We start from the raw sequence: 21,009 nt of genomic DNA, 5'->3' as shown, positions 1-21,009 counted from the left end.
AATATTAAAAAGATGTAAATAAGAATATCAAACAACCCTACATTATGGCATGAGGACTTCAGCTCTGTCATGAGGAGAGCCACAAGTTGAAGCAAGAGAACTACTTTTCACTACTTTCATGGAAAGCCGCTCAAATTCAGCTAACACAAAACACTGAATACAGCAAAAAACCTCAACAATTTAAAATAAAATTTAAAAGCTTTATCCAATGATGTTTAAGTCTCTGGAGCTTCTTTTTATAGTGATGGTGGAATGCAATGCACTACCAAATGTAACATGCACATACTCAAAATTACATGCAGCTATTATCCCAGACATTCCCAAGATAAAAAAACTCAACAAGATAGATGCAAACATTAATACCTCATGAGGTGATACAGGTCGTGTCACATTGAAGCTTTCTTCCACATCTGGAGTACCCACATAGATATTGAGGTATCTGTAATACAGTTTCAAAATAAGCAATGAGTCAAACATTTCTCAGGCAACCTAAAGGAAGCAAAATTTTACATACACTGAAAAATGAAATTACTTGATGAACACAAATTGATTAATAATGAGCAATGATTCTTCCCAAAGTAATGGTTTTTCCCAAAGTAACTCATTGTATTTGAGCTGTGGTCAAATAATAAAAATTTAGCCTGCATGTGCAATAAACCTTTAAATCTTCCCATCTTTCACTGCATAAAGTAAGAGGTAAGTCATGGAAAAGATCCTCTTGATTTATACCAACACAAGTACTTATAAACTCTTTATAGCTGATAACAAACCCATGAGATAGTACTCATGCTGCTACTGATATGGAAATCATTTCATGCTTACTTCAGGTACCACATTGGGTCAGCATCACTTGTCACTTTTTCATTGGCCTTCATGATTTTCTTTATCTGGAGGAGAAAAATAAATGGAACCATGGCCTTTTCTGAGTACTACGAGCCACTCTGCCCCCATCCCAGGAAAGCCTACCTCGACATTGATGAAATAGTTGAATGAGTCTATGTGCTGCTTCACCAGTCCTTTCACCTGAAAAATTATGCAAGCAGCACATAAAATCAGCTTCAGTAACGTTAATAACAGAAGCCAGAAATTAAGATACAAGCATTTATAACTGGTTTCAGATATTAGATAACTCTGCTAAATTCTTTCACCTGACAAACTTCTGGGAAGGGGCTGGTTGCTCACTCTGGTTCTACACTACATTTCAGAGCTTACACTGGAGCTGTCATATAAAGAGCATGGATAGGGTCTCTGAGAGCCAGTAAAACAGGAAAATAATCTGGAAACATTACATATATACAGTATGGATTGAGAATAACCACACCAATATGCAAACCTCTACGAGGATGTCTCCACAAAATAATCTGTAAATTAATCAAGAAAACAATCTATGGAACAAGACTATTGATAACTGCAAGAAACTAAAACAAAAGGCAAAATCCACAGGAAAGTGAGGACAAGTATCCTGGGAAACAGTCAAAGCCAGAAGAAGGTAATGTAAAGTTAGGAAGGAGATGAAATATTCACACCATGAAATGAGTGCGTAGCACTAACCTTTAGAAATGCTGGAAGAAGTCTCCATTTTTCCTGAAAACATAAAACAGTTTGAAACATCTTTCTAAGGAGTAGCCAAATGTCTAACATGCAGAGCCTTCTTGTCTGCATGTTTTCTTGTTATTGTTGTTTTTTGAACAGTAACATTATTTTAAATCAGATCCATTTAGAAAAAAAACTCAACTGTCTAAAGCCCACAGAGAATGGATAAAAACTACCTGGATCATCTCAGTGAACCACACGTGCAGCATTTTCTCAGGATGCAATGGCACTGCCTCTTTCCTAAGAGCACCTTATGTGAAAATATATTTTTCTGAGAAAATTCTTTAGCACCATGTCCTCATTTAAGATCAACTAACATTGTTTTGGCTTTGTTCTGTTAACACTGTAAATTATATTCCTAGAAAGGGAAGATTTCCTACAACTTTGTCTTTAAAAAATACATGCAAGAAGCTGGGAGCAGCACTTGTTCTCTGTAACACTTACCAGGACTCTAAATCCTACAAAGATTTAGCAAAAATACTGACAAGTGCTAAGTATATCAAGATTCCTACGCTTTCCCGGATTTCTAATCTCCGATAAGCACAGGGAACACCTCCTTATGTCAACCCCACTTTCTCCCACCACGGCAGTGCAAAAACTTGCAATTATCTTTGGTTGGAGACAAAGTCCTTTTATTCAAGAGGAGTGCTTCCAGCCCTCATATGCTTCTCTTTCTACTACCATTTAAAAATACTACAAAATTAAATGATAAAAAAAAACTGTAGAAAGTTGTTAGCCTTCTTCTATCCACAGAAATACTAATGGTGCTCTTGACTTTCAGCCTCCACTGCTGCTGTTTGTTAATCTACTAATCTTGCTTGTGATCCCAATTTAACATCTAATAATGGCAAAGCTAATGAAGTAAAAAGAAACACGCAGTATGGTGCGGCTTTTAATATTGGTCCTTCGTGGTTCATGTGCAGTAGCGTTTGCAGTCTGCAAAGCTGAAGCGCGGTCGATTCCAGGTTTTCATGATGTAAATGTTATGTCTTTAAAAAAGGGGTTTAATCTGTTAAATAGTCATGAAATTAAAGTGATGACCTATGGATGAGACTAATGATTTTAATCTGAAGTAAATACTGCAAGGGCAGGCTGGAAGGGGCACGGGGCAGCCTGGTGCAGCGGGAGGCGGCCGTGCCATGGCGGGGGATGGAAGGACACGAGCTGTGAGGTCCCTTCCAGCCCGGATCGCTCTGCGCGGGGGACACAAGCGGGGCAGACGCTGGGGACGGGACGGCACCTCAGGAGGCCGAGCCCGGCTTCATGAGGGGCTGCCCAGGGGCAGCTCGGACCAGACACCCCCCCACACACACACACACTCACAAACACACACCGAGCGGCGCAGCACGGGCAGGGGGTACTCCACGTGTGAGCCTGCAGAAGACTCCTTCCACCCCACCCCAGCTCAGCTCAGCCCGGCCACGCTCCGGGAGAGCCCGAGGCACGCCCGGCCGCTTGCCCCTTGCCCCGCTGACCTCCACCGTGTTGACCGGGGCCGCCGCCTGCTCCGGGGTGAGCGCGCCGAGCCCCAGCGCCTCCATGGCCACCCGCGCACTGCGGCGCTGCAGCACAGCGCTTCCCCCCGCGCTCCAGCGCGGCGCCCAAAGGTTCCGGCCCCGAGCAGCCCGGGCGCCGCCGAGCGCAGCCAGGCCCCGGCTGCCGCCCTTGCCTCTGCCCTGCGGCCCGCCCCGCCGGGGTACTGGGGAGCTGGCAGCGCCCAGGGTCCCCCCTGAATCCCCGAGCCGGTCACCGCCCCCCGCCGGCGCAGCCGGGGGTCGGGAGGCGGCAGGGACACGGAGCAGTTGAGCTTCAAACGGGTTTCCTGCAGTTTTTAGTATTTAAAGCAACGCGGGGAACCAGCTTTTAGCGTTATTATTATTATTGTTGTTATTATTGAATGCTGTAGCTGAATCACCTAGAAATTTACTTGTTCTCCTTTACAAGGGTCAGCGGTACAGAGACACCAAAATCGTTGACAGATAGGGAGCTACTCATCTGCCCCAGTTCAAGATTAAACGAGAAGCACTAGTGATCTCTGTAGCTTCCTGTGGCAGTGAGATTTTGAGATATATATATGTAAATATAATAATTGGTAAGTAAGTTCTAAAAGAGTGTCAAAACAGCACATGCAGACGTCTGCTCTGGCACAGGTTCCACATGAGTAACATTCACGAGGTTGGGTCTGGGCTCCACCCATCCTCGACACTAAGGCCGCTACCCTAAAGAGGAGTAACATTTCAGACTCCTCCATTTGGTTTGCTGCCTAACGCCCACAGTCAACGGAGAATTTGTTTAATACGTGGCAATCCATGTTTAATCCCTGCAAGGCCTCTGTCAGGCACAGGGGGAAGCTTGGAATAGTTTCTCACAGAAGCCACTGTGAGATGCAAAGCTGTGTTTCGTGTCAGGTACAAACAGGCGAAGTGTAGTTGTGAATGAGAAATGTGTGGACACCGACAATGGGAGAGCTGTGAATTCTAATAATAACAGAGGAAAATAAAGTATGGAAAAAGGCCTTTGAACCTATCTTTTGTTTGCAATTAACCCTGGTTGATTTAGGAGCATTGCAATTAAGGTGTTAAAGATACTGCTTTTTGCTTGCATTTAATCCATAAAAAGCTCTGCAATAACAACCTTTTGAAGTAAAATTTTAGAATGTTACTTGCATCCTTGAAACTATAGCTTTGGAATATACATAAAGGAAATATGCTTATCTCATGCCTTATTGAAGCAGAGAAAAACAGCTTGAGAAAGGAAGATGAACATCACCTCAAGGATTTATGGTTTTGACCAAAGGGAAGCTGGACATCACTGTTATGAGATTTATAGTCTCTGCAATTAAAAGGTGGACACACATCTGGGGAGCTGGACCCCACCAAATGGGATTCGTCTTTCTTCTTTCGGAAACTGGACCGTCACTATCTGGGGATACTCCTTTGAGATACATCCTGAGAAATTAAAATCACAATAGTGTACAGAATTGTGATGTAATAATTTGGAATAAAAATTGCTGATGAGTAAAAGATTGGAAATAGAAACTGCTGAAAAAAAAAAAAAAAAACTGATGAGTACCCCTATAAATACCTGTAATCATCAATTATCGGTGTGCAGTTGGAGGGAAAACTTCCCTCACTGTACCCAGCGCTGTATTGCTCATACTTTACCATCTTAAATAATAAATTGATTGCTGCTTGAATATTGGCTCAGTCAAGCTTCTTATTTATAACACCACCTCTGCCGTCCACTCCCCCTCCAACTCTGCCAAACAAACCCAACACATCCTTCATCCAAGTAGTCAGATATAAGCAGGCAACTGTTTTGAATATTATTTGTACAGCTGATTTAAAGTCACTACTCTACACTGGAGCTGCTTCTGAGAAGTAACAGAAAAACAGTCACAACAGAATATTAGTGAAGTAATTTATCTTTGCCATTTAACAATCTGTTGCATTTAATAACATTTGTGTAAATGACTTTTCACCACTGATGTTATCACAAACAAAATTTAATAAATTTAATGCATACAAACCCTCAAATACTTGGTTTTAAACAGCTGCTACAGAATGGCATCTTGTTTCACAAGGACAACTTCTGAGTAGAGTCAAGTGCATTTCAGCCACAGTAGCATAAACAGCATGCAACACATGACATTAAACAGATGCAATGTCCCTGTTTGAAACATTAAATTAAAACACATTAAACAATTGCTTAAAACACAGGTCATGCTATAAAATGCCCTTTGCAAGTCACCTTAATCACCAACCCCCACCCCCCGCAAATAAATGCTATGCTTTGAGTATTTACTGGTAAAAACTAGTATGAGAGTTTTCCCAGCTCATTAAAGAGCTGAAGATTGATATCTATTTGTACAATAGAATGGATATAAAATATTACAATTAAAATTCATAATCATATTAGCAATCACCTTCAAATGTTCATAAAATCCTCTTTTGGCTGAAGCTCAAAATCATGTAGGTATTTCTAAAATTGTAGCAAATCACTAAGACTCATTCCCTCTAGCTGTTTTTTTAATTCATTCTTCTCTTAATGATTTTGGATTGCCTACCAAAATTTCATATTTATCTGAGCAAGCCTGGCTTACTTAGTGGCACAGTTATGATAGTCTAAGAGTTCCTTTCTCCTAGGTTTTCCAGGAAACAGTTCCCTTTAAAACATGTATTCATCTTTATTTTGTGCAATGTTTTCACAGAGGATAGAAGAGAAGTGCACTAGAGAAATTTCTCTAAAAAGGCATTTTGAAGAAAGTTTTCCTTAACATTTACATGTGACCAAAGTCCTTGGACACTGAAGAACAACTGAATACATGTAATTTCCTTTGCTATAAAGGGTACACATTCCTGTAGAAATGGACTACAAAACCACAGTGCTAATAATGCCCAGGTTTTTTTAGACCTTTATGATAGACAGAGTAATGTACATAAACAATTTGTGTGACACATTATGCTTTTACAGGTTATTTTTGTCTCTTCATAAAAAATAAACTGTAATATAAAATATTAAAAACAAGTGTACCACACCAAGGTTTTCTATATATGACATCTTAAAAGGAGTATCATATGGTAATATATTAAAATATCATTTTCAAGTAAATTATTCAATTTCATAGACAAGAACAAGTCTATAATATGTATTCCAGCATTATCTAATCCCACTAATCTGAAATACACAAGATAAAGCCTGTGTAAACTTAAAGGAGTTCACTTCCACATTTCTCTATTTCAATCCTATTCATTTGCTGTATGCAAGATTCCCAATGCCTTAAATGTAAGTATTCTTAAATCTAAGTATTGGGGCACAGTCCAAAGAAATTTGAGGAAAATAGGAGCATTTCTCACACACTCCGTAAAAAAGTGAATATAATAATATTTTCAAAAATTACTAATTACTCAGGCTCTTGCTTTCAGATCTAAGAATATCTTGTGAAAATTTACATCCTGTTGGATAAGGGCATGAAAGGGGCAGTTCTTCTGTGGTACACTCTGAGGTCAGGGTTAAGTGCTTTTGGGAACAAAGGTTAGAACGACCCAAGTTAAAAATACTTAATACCCATCCATTACAATCAAAGATCAATACATACACATCTTAAAAGTTCTGTTTGACCTCCAGCGAATAAACAAAATGCTTATAAACACATTTATATACAGAAATTTACTCCACCCCCAACATCATGTTTCTCAGGTGTTTATCGTTAATCTCAGAGATGAGAAGTTCTGAATCATTCATAATTGAAGTTGTGAACGCTGCTTCTGTAACTGCTGTCCTGCAAACAGCTTGTAACACTGGCATTCCTTAATGTAACAGAGGCAAAGTTCTAGGTCCAGTAATTACAAGAGTACCTGAACTTGGCCTGGTATCAACCTGGGTTTGGTTACTAAAGCAGTTATGCTATACTTTCTTCTTCAAAGTATTCTCAGAAACATAACTGTTGTCTGAGATGTTACTCTACAAAAATACTATGTAAGCATAGTACATTTTATCTACAGTTGTTTTCTCATTTCCTAATATGCATTGCTATATGTAAATATATTTGAGCTGAAAAATAACATTGTTTTGATGGTGGCAAAACAGTAAATACATTGCCAGTTCTTTCCCACTGCAAGTCATAATAAATGCTTGCTATGGAAATTAATAATTCACTGGCTATTACAAGTGACAATCCATTAAACAAATATTTTTCTATTAAAATATATATATGACCTTGACATTAATTTCTTTACAGTGAATTTCAGAAACTATCTGTATACATTTTACAAGATCTTTCCCCATCAACAGTCACTGGAGCAGGCTGTTTTAGAGATGTGACTTCCCCACTGTCTTGGAAGATTAAAAAAAGGGTACATTTTTTAATTGCTAGATGTTTCTGCTTCTGTTTTCTCCATTGCTGCCTCAGGAAAAAGCAGTTTTCTAAGTATGTTTGCATAGAATGGTCCATACACTTTTTTATTGAAGTTTACAATGCTTGCATACTGAGATCCCAGAAACTCTATCTCTCTCTGAATCACAGAAAGGCCTCCTGGCATAGTAGGCATACACTTCTGAAAACTCGGAAGGGCAAGCAAGCTTCTCATGAAGAGCTGGATTCGTTTGTCTGAAATGGAATATAAAGTATGCTCAGAACAAATGTAAACCCAAGATGATGCCACAGTCACTTTGTAAGTACCCTGCACATCAGCACAGCAAAAAATCCAACATTTAAGCAGCAACTCTTTCCCAAGATTGTTTTGGAGTGGGAAACAATACTGTAAGTTTCTTAAACAGTATGTTTAAACCCAGAATGGACAGAAAGAAGACTAAACACTCATTTTATCTAAATTCTTCTCCAAAATATTAGGTTGCCTAGGTTTGTCTCTACATGCACTTTTACAATTATTTCCAGCTGTGACTAACCATGCTCTGCAGCATACCCAGAACACCATTTCCAAGTAAACACCATATCCTTAGTCTTAGTTGAGCCAGTATTTTACTGCAGTAAGAAAATACTTTTAGAAGATAATGAGACAGCTGATTAAGTAAGTTTATAAACAGACACATACAATACAACAATTAGGTAGTCTCTTACTAACCAATCAAGGAACAGACAGGATTATTCTTCTCAACAATATGAGCGATTTGACCCATTAAATTACTCTGCATTTCTTCACTAAGAGTGGGAAGACCTCTTTCACTTAGAGACTTGTTCACTATGCTGCAAATCTGGATGCCAATAGCATTCAGAGCCTCCTTCAAGTCAAAACTTCTGGAAGAAAGGGAAAAGCATTAAATTCTTAAGTTTCTGTAGCATAGGTTGTAAATTTTCCTCACTCGTCTCCTTTCCCTTTTATTTTCAACGTGGTCTCTGCAATGAGGATTTTGAAAAGTTTTCATCTTTTGCTGCATATTTATGTAAATCTACATATACAGGAAAATTCCTATGTGGAAGATAAAATCGGGACCTAGCTGTGATACAAATGGGAAAAGTAATTTCATGTGTGCAGCAGTGACACCAGTTCACTTTATCCTTGTGCCTAGCTGTTTTTCTGGGCCATGTGCACAGCATTTCATGAGAAAAAACAGAGTGGAAAACTCTTTTAAAAGACAGTCTCATACATCAGACTTGCCTGTAGCACAAGAAGCCAAAGAAATACGGAGCCAAGTAACTTGAACTACCTACAACAAGTCTGAAGCAACTCCCAAGAGGATTTAGTGAATGTACTGCCACAGTCTCCCCAGTATTAGGAGTGTATGAATGAACTTTACTACTAGGTTCCAAAATTTGTACACTAACACCAAGACTAAGATTACATTAAAATCTATCTTTGAAAACACTTGTCTAACATATAGTGGCCTTGTATCATAAAGGGAATATATAAATGATCCATATCTTCCTATTAATAACAAGCACCAGCTATGACACTAGAATTGTTTCCAATTATTTACCATCAAAAAAGTGTAAAAAAAGGCCTTACTTCTTATTCATGCCTTCAAGAAGAGGAAGGGAGATCCTTTTCAGATGATCAGTGAAATCAGGCACATCTACAACTGCTGCACCCACCATGTTGTTTGTTATGAGAGAAACACAAGCTATGACTTTTAATTGATTGAGCTTTTCTCTCAACTCCTGAAGACGAACTTCATCTGTTATTAGAGTCTAGAATTGAAACAATAATACTAATTTAGGAACAAGGAGAAGATCTAGGAAAGAGATCTAGGATGTAGTCATGAAGCACTATTTTTAATCACAAATACGCAAACCCAGAGCAGACAGCAACTGTAATACCCTAAATATGTAGTGTAGTATAGTATAAAGTGGCATTTTGTACAAGTACCAGAAGTAAACCTGTGGCTGGAACAAAAGTAATGAGGAAACTGAGGACATTGCACCTTATTCCATATCACTGCTGACAAGTCTGTAACCAACAATTCAGCCCACGACATGGAATGCTCAGAGGATCCAGAAGACATTGTAATGACCAAGTTACAGACAGAACAGTCTTCTGGATTTGGGTGTCTTTTGAAAAAATGCCAAGATTTGTAACTGATGGATAATAATGAACAACTGTGCTTGACAACCACCAATACAACCACCTGAGCTGGTTCTGCAAGTGATACATAACCCGCTCCAGGCAAAAAGCCAGCTGATCATACCAAGAGCATAAGTAATCCCCACAGCAAGATGTAGCTGGAGTTCATTTTAGGTTACAAAGAATTCATCCTGAGCAGCACAGGGGCATTAACATCCAACTGCAGTTAGTAGCAATTTCATAGCATGGCAAGCTAGATCTACAAGAGGACATCTGTATTGTAGATCTTACTCAAAACTGCTCACAGAAAGGTAAGGAAGTGCTTTCACTTCTGTCCACTGACTGAGAACATCAAGAGCATCCCCATGTATTTAACAAGTTCTCTGCCAGGCCATCCTACATGTAGCTAAGGCCCTCTCTGGAAATGCAAATGTTAGCCCTGACTGCTGACAAATTTCCCACTGGCTTTATGGAAAGTTGCAGAGGTCAGTAATCAGGAATTGGAGGGAAAAACTGAACACTGAGTCTTGAAGCAATAGTTTACACTGAAAGGAAAAATACCTACCTACTTTTAGAGAACTCAAGTTTTTTACTGATTCTGTTCTGAAGAGCAATCCCACTAATTCCTGCTGCTGTTAGAAAAATGGAGTGCTACAATCAGTTCTTTTAAAGACAGAGAAAGCAAAGTACTGTCAATACAAGGCCCAGCCTTTGACCACAGCCAAGACTGCTCTAAGGGTGGAGCTGGTGAGCTATGATTGGAAAGAGCGAGAACAACCTTTACCTTGTTCTTTTCTGGTTGTTGATTTGCCCATCTCAAATTTCAGAATCTGGACTAGAATATAATCTCCTAATTTCAGATTTACTGTGCAGAAATTAAAGGAGTGCAAAAGAGTATTCACTTACTGTCATCAATAGCAAGTTTATTGTATCACACTAATGATTTCATATAGCTGGTAATCTGAAGACACCAAAATACATTTCTTACCTCTGGAATTGTTTTGCAATAATCCCACTGTAACAGTTTCAAGTAGCCATTGTTTAGCACCAGTGTAGGACTAATAATTGGTTTTGAACTACTATCAGCACCAGGGCACGATGAAGACTCATCAGAAATAGATGACAATTCATCCTCTATTGATTCCTTTATCCATTCTGTTGTGAGATTCAGGGCACCTAAGCATTGTAAATAGCACAGATTTACTGCATGCCTTCATCAAAATAAGCATTACCTTGAGAAAAAAAAGATTTGTATACAGAAGAGAATTCAATTTCTGAAGACTTAAACATAGTGGACAGCTGAGTCTTCACAAATGGTAATTCTCTCCCTTTCTTCCACTGATCATATTCCACTGGTCACCTTTAAATTCTACTTGGTTTGTACAAACTCAGCCACAAATTGTTAAGACTTCAGACAAGATTTTTAGGTAATAGAAGTCTCAAAGTTTGAGTTCCCAAAGGATTGCTTTCCCTTTTTTGGAGAAACCACTTATCAGATAGGACATAACACTAAAAGATACAGGTGAAGGAAGATTAAAACGTTTGATTTGTTCTGGTACAGTTCTTCTCAGGCTGCATAAATGAACACTGCAGGCCTTATCAGTGGCTCAGAGCTCTTGTTTTAGAAGCCCCTGCTCCAGATGTTAGCATGCTTACTTATTCTTCTTGGAGGATGTGTTTCTGAACACTGTTTAACCAAATCACACAAAACATGTAATAGTGGATCAAGTTGACTTTGCATCATCTAAGAAATTTTGGTCAGAGCCTGCCTTTTGTTTATTAAAAAATAGATCTTAGCCCTTCCAGCTTTCAGGTGCACTAACTGCTTTTACATGCTTACTTCACGCTAACAATTGAACAGTTGAACACCAAAGAGAAAAGGCTCATCTTATGGAGGGCTTCTGCATCCAAACAACACAAGTCACCACTTGTTTGTTTTTCAGACACCATCCAATTCAGGAAATATAAGTTTGTCTGAAAGGGCGTCAGATTACAGACAGACAAACTTGATGGCAAGTTAAGCAACCATCCAGTGATAGCTTGCTTGTTAAAAAAATTTTCCATTACTTACATACAGACAAGAAATTGAAGTTTTCATCTAAGTTAATTGCAACTTGTAGAGTTTTCACTGCATGTATTTAAATAGGCTTCTTTTCAGAGAAAAGTTTAAATTTAATATAGCATGGTACATACTTGGTGTTTCTTCAAGAATTTCCTGGAATTTTGTTCTTTCATAGTCCACCAAGTTATGCCAGAGGTATGGTCTAAGGCTTTTAATTGTGTAATTTGCCATATCCACCTTCATCAGGTCCAAAACATGGAATATTTGTCTGAAAAGAAGAATTCAAAATTTCACATTTTAATTTAATCTATTGATTTTCATCAGCACATGTGAAGCACATGTACATTATCACTTTAATTTCAATTCTGGAGAAGTGAAGGCCTTCACTTGCACTTCACAGTAACAGATATATTACCTATCATCTGGAATTCTTGAAGATAAGGCTTGGCCTAAGTTAAAAAGAACAGAACTGATGTAGCATCACTAAATGCTACAGCCCTGTAAGTTTTTCAAAAACTACATGAATTGGTATATTTCAGCTAAAATGAACAGCTTTTAACTTTTTGGTCACTGACTGCATTAAGAGAAACAATCCTTCTGACGCAATTGTTTTGTTCCCCATATACACACACAGTAGAACAACTACCATTTAGTCTTAATATTTCAGCATACCTCAGGAACACTGTTTTCTGCCCTGTTATGCAAATGTTTTACCCAAGTTCAAGTGATAAGATCTTAACTCAAGAGCCTGTAAATCCAAAGTTTGGCCTTCCAGAAGAAGCATGCAATTAACTCTTCAAGAAGAAACAGTACAAGTGTGCTGTTTACGTTTTGTAAGAATGAACAAGACAGAAAAAGAGTTTCTGAAACAGAGATTATTGCAAGAGTTGTTGGTTTAGATATTCAGAGCTGCCTAGTTTCATCTAGGTATCCTACTCATTTCATTACAAAGTGAGATACACAATCCGGTCAGCATGTCAGAGCTCTTCCTCTTTAATGCTTCAGGAAGAAGCATTAAAGAAGCATTAAGAACAGTTGTTATGCAAACTGACACAACTTTAGACTTCCTTTACCCAGCCCTCCACCTTCCACTGTCTACTACCCTTTCAGACAGCAATTTTTTTCTCCAAAAATCACACTCAAATACCAACCTCAGTAACTCTACGATATTGTCAGTTGCTTTTAACTGTTTTATGTCATTGTCTCTTATTGGAGCACATAACTTTCCCATAGTGTTGATGACATAGTTAGCTAGCCCAGGAATATCAACAGCATTGTGTTCTGCCTGCTGTCTTATAAGATCCGTGTCAAGAACTTCACAAATTTGATTGTGAATCCTGTTTGCTCCAGGAGTCAGGAAAGAAAGAAGAATCTAAAATAGAGGGAGCAAAAAAGAAAAAAGCTTATCAATAAAGACCAAACCACTTAGTAAGCACACTTGAGTGAAATTTTAATAATAATGTCAGGTGTATATAGCTGACAGATTATAACAAGACATACATTTTAAGACTGAACATTATCAAAGGTTGTGGGGATAAAAGAACTGTTTGGAAAAAAAAACCAAACCAGTATAGTTCTGCAAAAATGCTCAAACCAATAAAACAAAAAGCAAGTCAACAATTAGACCTGTTCAAAAGCTGGGGGGCTACCCTGCAAAACAAACATAACTTAAAACAGAACAGAACTTAAAGTTCTGAATGACTTAGTATTGTGCCAGGATTGAAGGTTTGTATGCTCACCTGTGCAATAATCAAAGAATGAAGTTTAAGTGGGCAGGTCCAATCACGTTTATACTGTCGTTCATGCCCTAAGCTCACAGTATGGCTCTGGAAACAGGCTAGTAGAGATGTGAAGCTTTGGGAAAAGAGATGACTTTCAACTGATCACTGTGCAGTGAAAGCTGACTGAACATGCCACTGTTTGTTTGCGACCATATTCCTGGTTAATATAAATATACTACAAATAGACATCTATTTTCAGTTCTGAATAATCATGGCTTTATATTATAAAAGGAAAATCTGAAGGTGTTGACTCAGCTAAGTTAAGCAGACCCTTCAGTAAACTAAGGGACTCTTAAAGCTAAGCTGACAAATCAATACAGAGAAAGAAGAACATTACCTCCTTAATTTCCTCAAAAAGCTTGATAGCATGTTTGTATTCTGGAGGATCTTCATTCAGTTCCGATTCCAAATGATCCCAAAATGCCTTGTGTACAATTTGTTTCACTGTGCCTGCAAAGCTGTGGAGCAAGTCAATTAGATATGGAGAAGACTCGCAACTAGCTTCCATCCTTGTAACTGTTTCAGATGAGACTGATCACTTGTTGGGAAACACACCTCCCCAAATACTATGCCCTGCAACCACATCTTTCTTGGATGATAGATCATCAGATCCCAAAACACAGTCTAAATTGCTCCATTCGTTTCTCCTCCCTTTCCAATACTTTTGCTACTTTTGCAAGATTCAAGCTCTTACCTGTTTTGTGGGTAGTCTTCCTGTTTTATGCAAAAATTTGCATTTACAGCAATTTCATGAGCTAGAGTCCAGTTTGACAGATTTCTTGTAGCTGCCATCAGTTCATCAAATGTGATAACCTTGGGAGGGCTAGCTGCTGGAACAAACAAGATCAATTAAAGCTAAATATCTACAGCTGATAAGTGCAATTGAATATACTAAAACCTAGAAATTTTACTACTTGCTAGTTGAACTCCAGTACTCTAGAAGAAGCGACCCAAGATTACCAAGTCTTTATATCTTTCTAAAACACTAACTCAGGAAACTCCCAGCTTATCAGGGGTGTGTGTGTTTGTGGGGAAATACCACACAAGCCTCAAAATATTTTGAGGAGCATTTTTATATTTCCACGTCTGAACTAAGATTTTTTTTTTTCCTTTAAAACAGGATCTTGCATTTCACAGATTTCGTACTAACTGTTCTGTCAAAGCCACCCAACCAAAAGCATGGGCAGTAAGAGATACTAAATGTCCACTATAATTCCAAGCACAATGGCTATATTGTCTGTTGAAGAGGTTCCTAAGTTACTGACTCACAAACCTCCCCCCCCCCCCCACTTAAAATCAGCAGATCTTCAGTCTGCTGTGGAATTAAGTTATACTCATTTTTTTAGGAGCTAGCAGCAATGACAAAACAAACTCCACACTGGAAAACAAGAGCAAATTCCTGAAGTTTCTAAATCAATAAATTCTATAATTTAATTTAGTATTTGGAAGGCTGGTAACAAAGAAAGACAGAGTCAGCTGCCAAGTGCAGCTCCACTAATAAGCTTGTTTTAATATAAGACTTAATTTACAGATATGTAAGAAGTAAGCATGGTCTGCAAATGCTTACAGATACAGAGAAACCATATTATAACCAAGGTTTTATTTACCATTACTCAAATCATCCTCCTTGTGCAAATGTTTGTTTTCTGTTTGATTCTAGTATTTATGAAAGAAGAATGTGAGTTCAAGACAATTACATGTAACTTGGTATGGTATTACAAATCTGTAAGTTACAGAAATAATTTTTAAGTCAGGGATCAAACAGAAGAAACCCACCCTTTGCACAAAAGCATATCTGGTGGAGTGGGAGGCTGCTACCAATGTCAAGGTTAGGAAGACCACGGTGACACACTTTTCTTACACTTTCTGAAGGGAAGGAGTGCACAGGGAGACCCCCATGGATACAGCTGCTGCTGGTGTTCCACACACAGGAGATGCACCGCTTCACAGCAAAGAGAAAGCCATGCCTCTCTGTTAATACTCTTATACAGATTCAGAATCCCAGGTTCTACCCATGACAGCAAGGAGAAACAAGGTAAGTTAGCCTTATTGGTCCATGCACAATGCAGGTGAGGCTGAAATAGGCTTACATGCTGGGGAGCTGGGCTTGCTTGAAGAATCACTGTTAAAGCTCTGCCTGGAATATTCTGTGTCACTGGAAGAAACTGTGCTTTCTGAGAGCCGTGAAGAATCTGAGTCACTGCTCTGGTCATCATTGAGAGGCATTCTGAATCCCTTCACCTTGTTTACACAGTAAACAAGACCTGGAAAGACAAACACAGTTCCCATAAAACCAGCACTTACTTTTGTTTTACTTTTGTTTGTTTCTCAAAAGTCAGCTACTGATCATTATATTGCGAATGAAGATCAAGTAGTTGCCCTTCCTAAACAGGAAAAGCAAAGGAAAGGATTTGGCTTGACGAAAACAGAATCATATAGTTATCAACAAACTACACCTTTTCTGTAAGAAAGCTTTGTACCTTCAGCTGTTTCATACCTTAATCAATCTGTGGGAGACAGTCCCTAAATTGGTCATATTTAAAAAAATGTAAGACTACCCACAGGAACACCTGAAGCTACTTGTTGCAAGAATTTTGGTAGTTTTCAATGTCCATAAAGGCATTTGGTGATGTCACCATCCCCCACCTGACCTCAAGAAGAAGTGGTGTGCAGCAATGAGCTTCCTTCCACAAACAGACTCACTGAGTGTAACGACCGTGAAGCAAACACAGAAGCTGCAGGCAGAGAACAGGCAAGTAATTCAGAATATTACATTTCTGACAGGGTGTAGCTGAAAGTCTGGCCTTTAGGTGTGTCTGTGCTCAGAATCAGATCAACAATGGCACAGACCCAAAATCCAATCCTCCTAGAGGTGAAGGTGGGTGGATAGGTTTTCTGGTTTAAGTCAAATGGCAACTCTGAGCCTCTAACATTCTATTTAGCAGAGACAACAACCTCCACTGAAAAGTGTTGTGCTTCATAGTGTTTCTGTCTTTGTAAAGAAACTGCCTCCCAGGCAGATAATCTGCAATTGCAGAAAATGTGGACAGCTGCACAGTGTGATACAGATGATTAACAACTGCATGACAGGAAGTGAAAAATATGTTAATAATAATATTAAAATGAGAATCTGGAAGTCAGCTGTAATTACTACCAAAGGAATTTGGCCCAGATACCAAAAGTAGCAGTCCATCTCCAATTATGACCATGAAGTATTCCGTAGTGGACTTCAGGAAGTGACATAGGCAGCAATGATTTCTATCAGCAAATTTAACAGATAACTTCATTTACTATTAAATCACATCACCTTCAGTAGGCAGGGAATACCACACTTTGCAACTGCTGAATTTGGAAAAAATACACTTTTAGCAATAAAAGGATGATCTTTGTCTGTACTCATGTGAATCAACATATTGTGGTGTCCTGGGATAGACAAAAGGTAGTGAAAATTAAGATTTCTTTATACTGGCACCTAGCTACACCCTAAAGCATTTGACTGAATAGGCCTTTATAATTTGATCAGCTACTACACTGATGAGCACCCCCCTGTTAATTGAAATTATTAACATTTTTGAAGTGTGTGTTTACTCTTCCTCCTCTCCCAAGAGGAAAGAGGATACACTTGAGCACCCCACTTATGTTATATTTTACACTGGCTTTTTTTTGTGAAAAGAATTGGTCCCATTAGCAGGAACACAGCTAACAGTTTATCACAGTACTGGAGGAGCCAGTGAGAGACACTTGACTAGAACTCAGAGGTTATGCATTCAGAACTCACAACATTACCAGGGATCCTAAGCATCATAACTCTTATTAGAACAGCAATTTTGTAATTTCTAACAAGCAAATATTTAAAACAGTATTGGCTAAACAAGACAGGGTTGCAAGAGAACCTAAAAAACGCTACACACAGATATTTTTGCTTGGAAATTGTATTTAAGTTACAATTAGAAATGGGTCACTAGTTAATGCTAGAGAAGAAACAAAATATTTCTTCAATTAAAATCTGTGTTATAGATTGCAAAGTTAGTGAAGATCAGAAACTAGTTGCGACAAACTAGTTATAGAACATACTTGAGGTTCTTCATGTCAAACTGCTCATTTAAATACAGTACACTGTACAGAGTATGCAAAGTTTTTATTACCCTCCAACTAATTTTTTTAAATCAATATAAGAACACTGTATTTCCAGGCTTTAATCTTGTATATCACCCCTTTACTTCCATACAAATAACTAACCTCCAAAATATTAATGTTGCAGGATGTGGTCCATCAAAAGATTTGATTAATGTTGTTTGCAGTGTAGTGGCCCAAAGTCTTGCAAATCACTTGTGGAGTGTGAGCAATTCACAGTGTGTCTACTGCTTCAGTTCAGGTGTTAAGAACATGGAAGAAGGTAAATGACCATTAAAACCCCAAATACTCTCACACAATTTACACATTATCATTTCATCAATCTCCTCTTACCTCTAGGCATGACAATGTTAATAAACATTTAGCTTTGCATGGTTCTTCTGACAGAAGTACTAAACCAGCCATGAAGGCAAGTCAGCAGTGCCACTTTCCACCCCACCTTGATTTCTAAGAAGATGAAGTGGTTAAGGCAGAATTAGAAGTCCATATACATTAAGTCCTTAAGCACTAGTCCCAGCAAAGGATCAATGCACATAGTTGCATTTCAAAGATCCACGTGCATTTTGACGTATCAAGACCATACCTGCTCCCACAATATATGCACATATACAGACAGCAGAGCTGTCAGTAGGGTGCTTCAGAAGGCTTAAGTAAGAAGTTTCAACACTGCAACAGGAGGTGACACAAAAAACCACTGCAATCTTTTGCCACACTAAATACATTTCCTAGTAGAATGCTTCAAGCACAATAGGAAGTAAGAGTGGGTGTAGACTGCAGATTCAGAACATTATTGCTAAATTCTACATTTAAAATATAAACACATCAAACTGAACGTACATGAATATACAAGCAGAACCTGCACAGGCCATCTAAAACACTTAGGCAAAAATACAGTCATTGAGCATATGAAAGGTATGTACAAACCAAAATTGGCATTTCTAATTCGTTACAACAATAGACAACTGAGTCACTCAGTCTTTGCTTTATAGCATACACTGGAAGAGCTGATTTTCCTTATGTTTTTGTAGACAGCACAGAAGTTCTCATTAATAACTAATGGCCAAGTTCATTTAGAACTTTAAATTAGTATATAACAGTCACATAAAAATATGTCAAAATTCAGCCTCGCAAGATCTCTTTGTAACTCACCATCTTGGATAAACAATACCATCCTGGGTTTTTTAAAATTTGCTTATAAAGTATTACATATTAGGCTGTTGTTTTAATACACATATTAATATCCCAACAGTTCTATTAAAGGATCAGCCTGAGGTTACAACCTGCTTTATTCTGCTACATTAAAGACTACCCACATTTATATTTATATTAGGTTGGACACCATCACAGTGGGCTTCATCACACCATTTGCTTTCTTTCAATCAGTCCATACTGTAGAGTTTTTTAAGGATAAACTCTTTGGAAGACAAGTTAAAAGTATCTTCTACATGTACCAACCCCAAGATTACAACTAATTTAACAATAAGGAAATAAATTCTCACATTTCTGCTATTTAGACAGGTGAGGATTATTCTTTTTAGTAAAAAGAAAATTAATACAAAACTGCAGATGCTTAAAGGCATCTTGTTCTTAATTGGTTACTGCATCACCCAACTAGATTCTTCATTTAGAATTTACCAAGACTGCAAGATCAGGTTAGTTTTAGAAGACACAAACACACTTTTTATTTCTGTTGCTTTGCTTTAGAAGTTATTTTATGAAGCACCTGGGGGAAGGAGGGAGGAAGACAGTTTCACAGTTGGGTATTTTCTTCAGATACCATCTTCAAGCAAAGGTTTTCCACAGCCCTGCTTTGTTCAAAGGCAGTGTGCATGGACACAGAGACTTATGAGTGCTCTGTCCAGTTTTACCACTATGAAAGTCTTAACTTTGTTTATTCTGCTGGGTTCACATTCTATCTTCAACTGGCACCGACTGAATCTCATTTGGTCTAGAGTTTCCCTTTCACTGACTCCACCTCTGTCAGCACTCACCACACAAGAACAGAGTCTTTGTTAGGAGTTACTTGCATTTCCTCCCGCCTCATTTTTCACAGTTTACAGCCGGCATTTCTCCCCTTTAGCTTTCTAGTTTCACAGCTCTTGGAAGAGATACTTCTCTCCGTGAAGGCTTAAAAAACTGTATTGGCGATAGTGAGCCGCGGCCGAGCGCCCCGAGCGCGGCCCGCGGGAGTGACCTCCGGCCGGACAGGTCGGCGATGGGACCGGGGCCGTCCTGCCGGCTGCCCTCCCCCGCGGGGGGAGAGACACCGAGGGGAGCCGGCGGCTCCTCCTCTTCCTCCATCTGTTTCGCTGCCTGTCTCCTCCCCCGGCCCCATGTTTTTAACACTTAGCAAAGGCAGGAGTTTGGCACCCTCCGACCAAAACAAACAGCGTTTCCAAGGACAGGTCCGGGCGGAGGGAGTCCGGGGGAGAGGCAAGGAGAAAACACTCCCTGTCAGCCCCAGAGAAGGCGAGCCCGGGCACCCACCCCTAAGCGCCCCAGCCCCCGTCCGCCGGGGAGGTGTCGGGGTGCCCCTGCCCTGCTCACCAGGGCTGCACGGGGGGACCCTGCGGCTGTGCCCGTCGGGGCGTATCGTCCCGGAGGACACTAAGGGAAGGCGAAAGCCCAGGAGACACGGGGCAAGGAGAGAACTACGGACCCAGCGCAGGAACTGCGAAACCCACTTGCTGCAGCGGGTTCCCCACCGGGGCAGCAGAGCGACGGGCCAGTCCACTACCTCCCTGCCACGCATAGCGCACAGGAGGGTGGCAGCCCCGAGCCAGCACTGTCCCGGACTCACCCCGCGACTCATGGCCCAGCGTGCCCGGACACCCCGCCGCGTGTCAGCTCCGCCAGCCGGCCGGAGCAGCCCTGCCCTGCTGTCCCCAGCCAGTCACTCACCGCTGCCCCTCGCCGTCCCACACAACGCTCGCGAGGGCCGCACACAACTCCCCCCTTCAGATTTAAAGACCCAGCCCGGACTATTAGTGTCTTCCTCGGGCACGTCCATCTCTGACGGTGGAAGCGGGGAGGTGCGTCATCTTTTCCTGCCTGCCAGCGGCGAGTTATCCACGGCGCTTGGGCCAGCCTCCGCTTATGCCAGTAGAAACTAACCGTGTCTCCTCATTCTGCCTGCGACCGGGCACTAAGCTTGGGGAAATATGCGGCGACACGGGAAGATGCTTCGACGGACTCCCCCGCGCTGGCAGTGGGCCGTGCCGGCGTGCCAGGGGTAGGCCGGGGGATGGGCCGGGTGGTGTTTACGGAAGGGCCCCGTCCGTCCGGGCCGGCGCCGCCCCGGTCCCGCCCCCGGGCCGCGTCGGGGACGGGAACACCGACCCCGCCGAGCCCGGGCGTGCGGGGGAAAGGGGCTATGCTCCGCAGGGAGCGGGGCAGCGTCCCAGGCCGTGTGTGCCCG

The 21,009-nt window shown here is 40.3% G+C and overlaps 2 protein-coding genes across 9 annotated transcripts in view; both read right to left on the bottom strand.

Moving 5' to 3' along the window:
* POLR3B (RNA polymerase III subunit B) overlaps positions 1–1,011 on the bottom strand; it is a 72,361-nt gene extending 71,350 nt beyond the window's left edge. Inside the window, exons 1-3 of the mRNA XM_058804683.1 lie at positions 967–1,011; positions 823–887; positions 364–439 (exon numbers count right to left, since the gene is read on the bottom strand). Of these exons, the coding sequence (XP_058660666.1) occupies positions 364–439; positions 823–875 (129 nt within the window). The 5' untranslated portion in view covers positions 876–887; positions 967–1,011. The remainder of the gene's footprint in view (positions 1–363; positions 440–822; positions 888–966) is intronic.
* Positions 1,012–5,055: 4,044 nt separating this feature from the next.
* On the bottom strand, positions 5,056–20,746 carry TCP11L2 (t-complex 11 like 2). 8 transcript variants are annotated; one of them, XM_058804476.1, is made up of 12 exons: positions 20,493–20,717; positions 17,697–17,818; positions 15,548–15,721; positions 15,319–15,399; positions 14,152–14,284; positions 13,795–13,915; positions 12,828–13,048; positions 11,808–11,944; positions 10,603–10,790; positions 9,060–9,241; positions 8,178–8,350; positions 5,056–7,702 (listed from the first exon to the last, which is right to left on the bottom strand). In XM_058804476.1, exons 3-12 carry the CDS (start codon positions 15,681–15,683, stop codon positions 7,458–7,460), a joined length of 1,617 nt encoding a protein of 538 aa, XP_058660459.1. In that variant the 5' UTR covers positions 15,684–15,721; positions 17,697–17,818; positions 20,493–20,717; the 3' UTR covers positions 5,056–7,457. The 8 variants fall into 8 exon arrangements, with proteins under 8 accessions (XP_058660459.1, XP_058660453.1, XP_058660454.1 ...); XM_058804470.1 differs by lacking the exon at positions 17,697–17,818 and having other exon boundaries at positions 20,493–20,746; XM_058804471.1 differs by lacking the exon at positions 17,697–17,818 and having other exon boundaries at positions 8,178–8,347; positions 20,493–20,746.
* Between the last annotated feature and the right edge of the window lie 263 nt (positions 20,747–21,009).

This window comes from Ammospiza caudacuta, chromosome 5 (genome assembly GCF_027887145.1).
Source record: "Ammospiza caudacuta isolate bAmmCau1 chromosome 5, bAmmCau1.pri, whole genome shotgun sequence".
Taxonomy (NCBI): domain Eukaryota; kingdom Metazoa; phylum Chordata; class Aves; order Passeriformes; family Passerellidae; genus Ammospiza; species Ammospiza caudacuta.
This window is presented reverse-complemented; position numbering and strand designations above follow the sequence as displayed.

Excerpts from the sequence above, each read along its gene's own strand:
- TCP11L2 (XM_058804470.1), bottom strand. The coding sequence starts at position 20,601 with ATGGACGTGCCCGAGGAAGACACTAATAGTCCGGGCTGGGTCTTTAAA. Across the intron at positions 14,285-15,318 it reads ACTCCTTCCCTTCAGAAAGT|CTAGCCCTCCCAAGGTTATC; the intron begins GTAAGAAAAGTG and ends TTGTTCCAGCAG. Across the intron at positions 11,945-12,827 it reads AATATCGTAGAGTTACTGAG|ACAAATATTCCATGTTTTGG; the intron begins GTTGGTATTTGA and ends TCTTCTTTTCAG.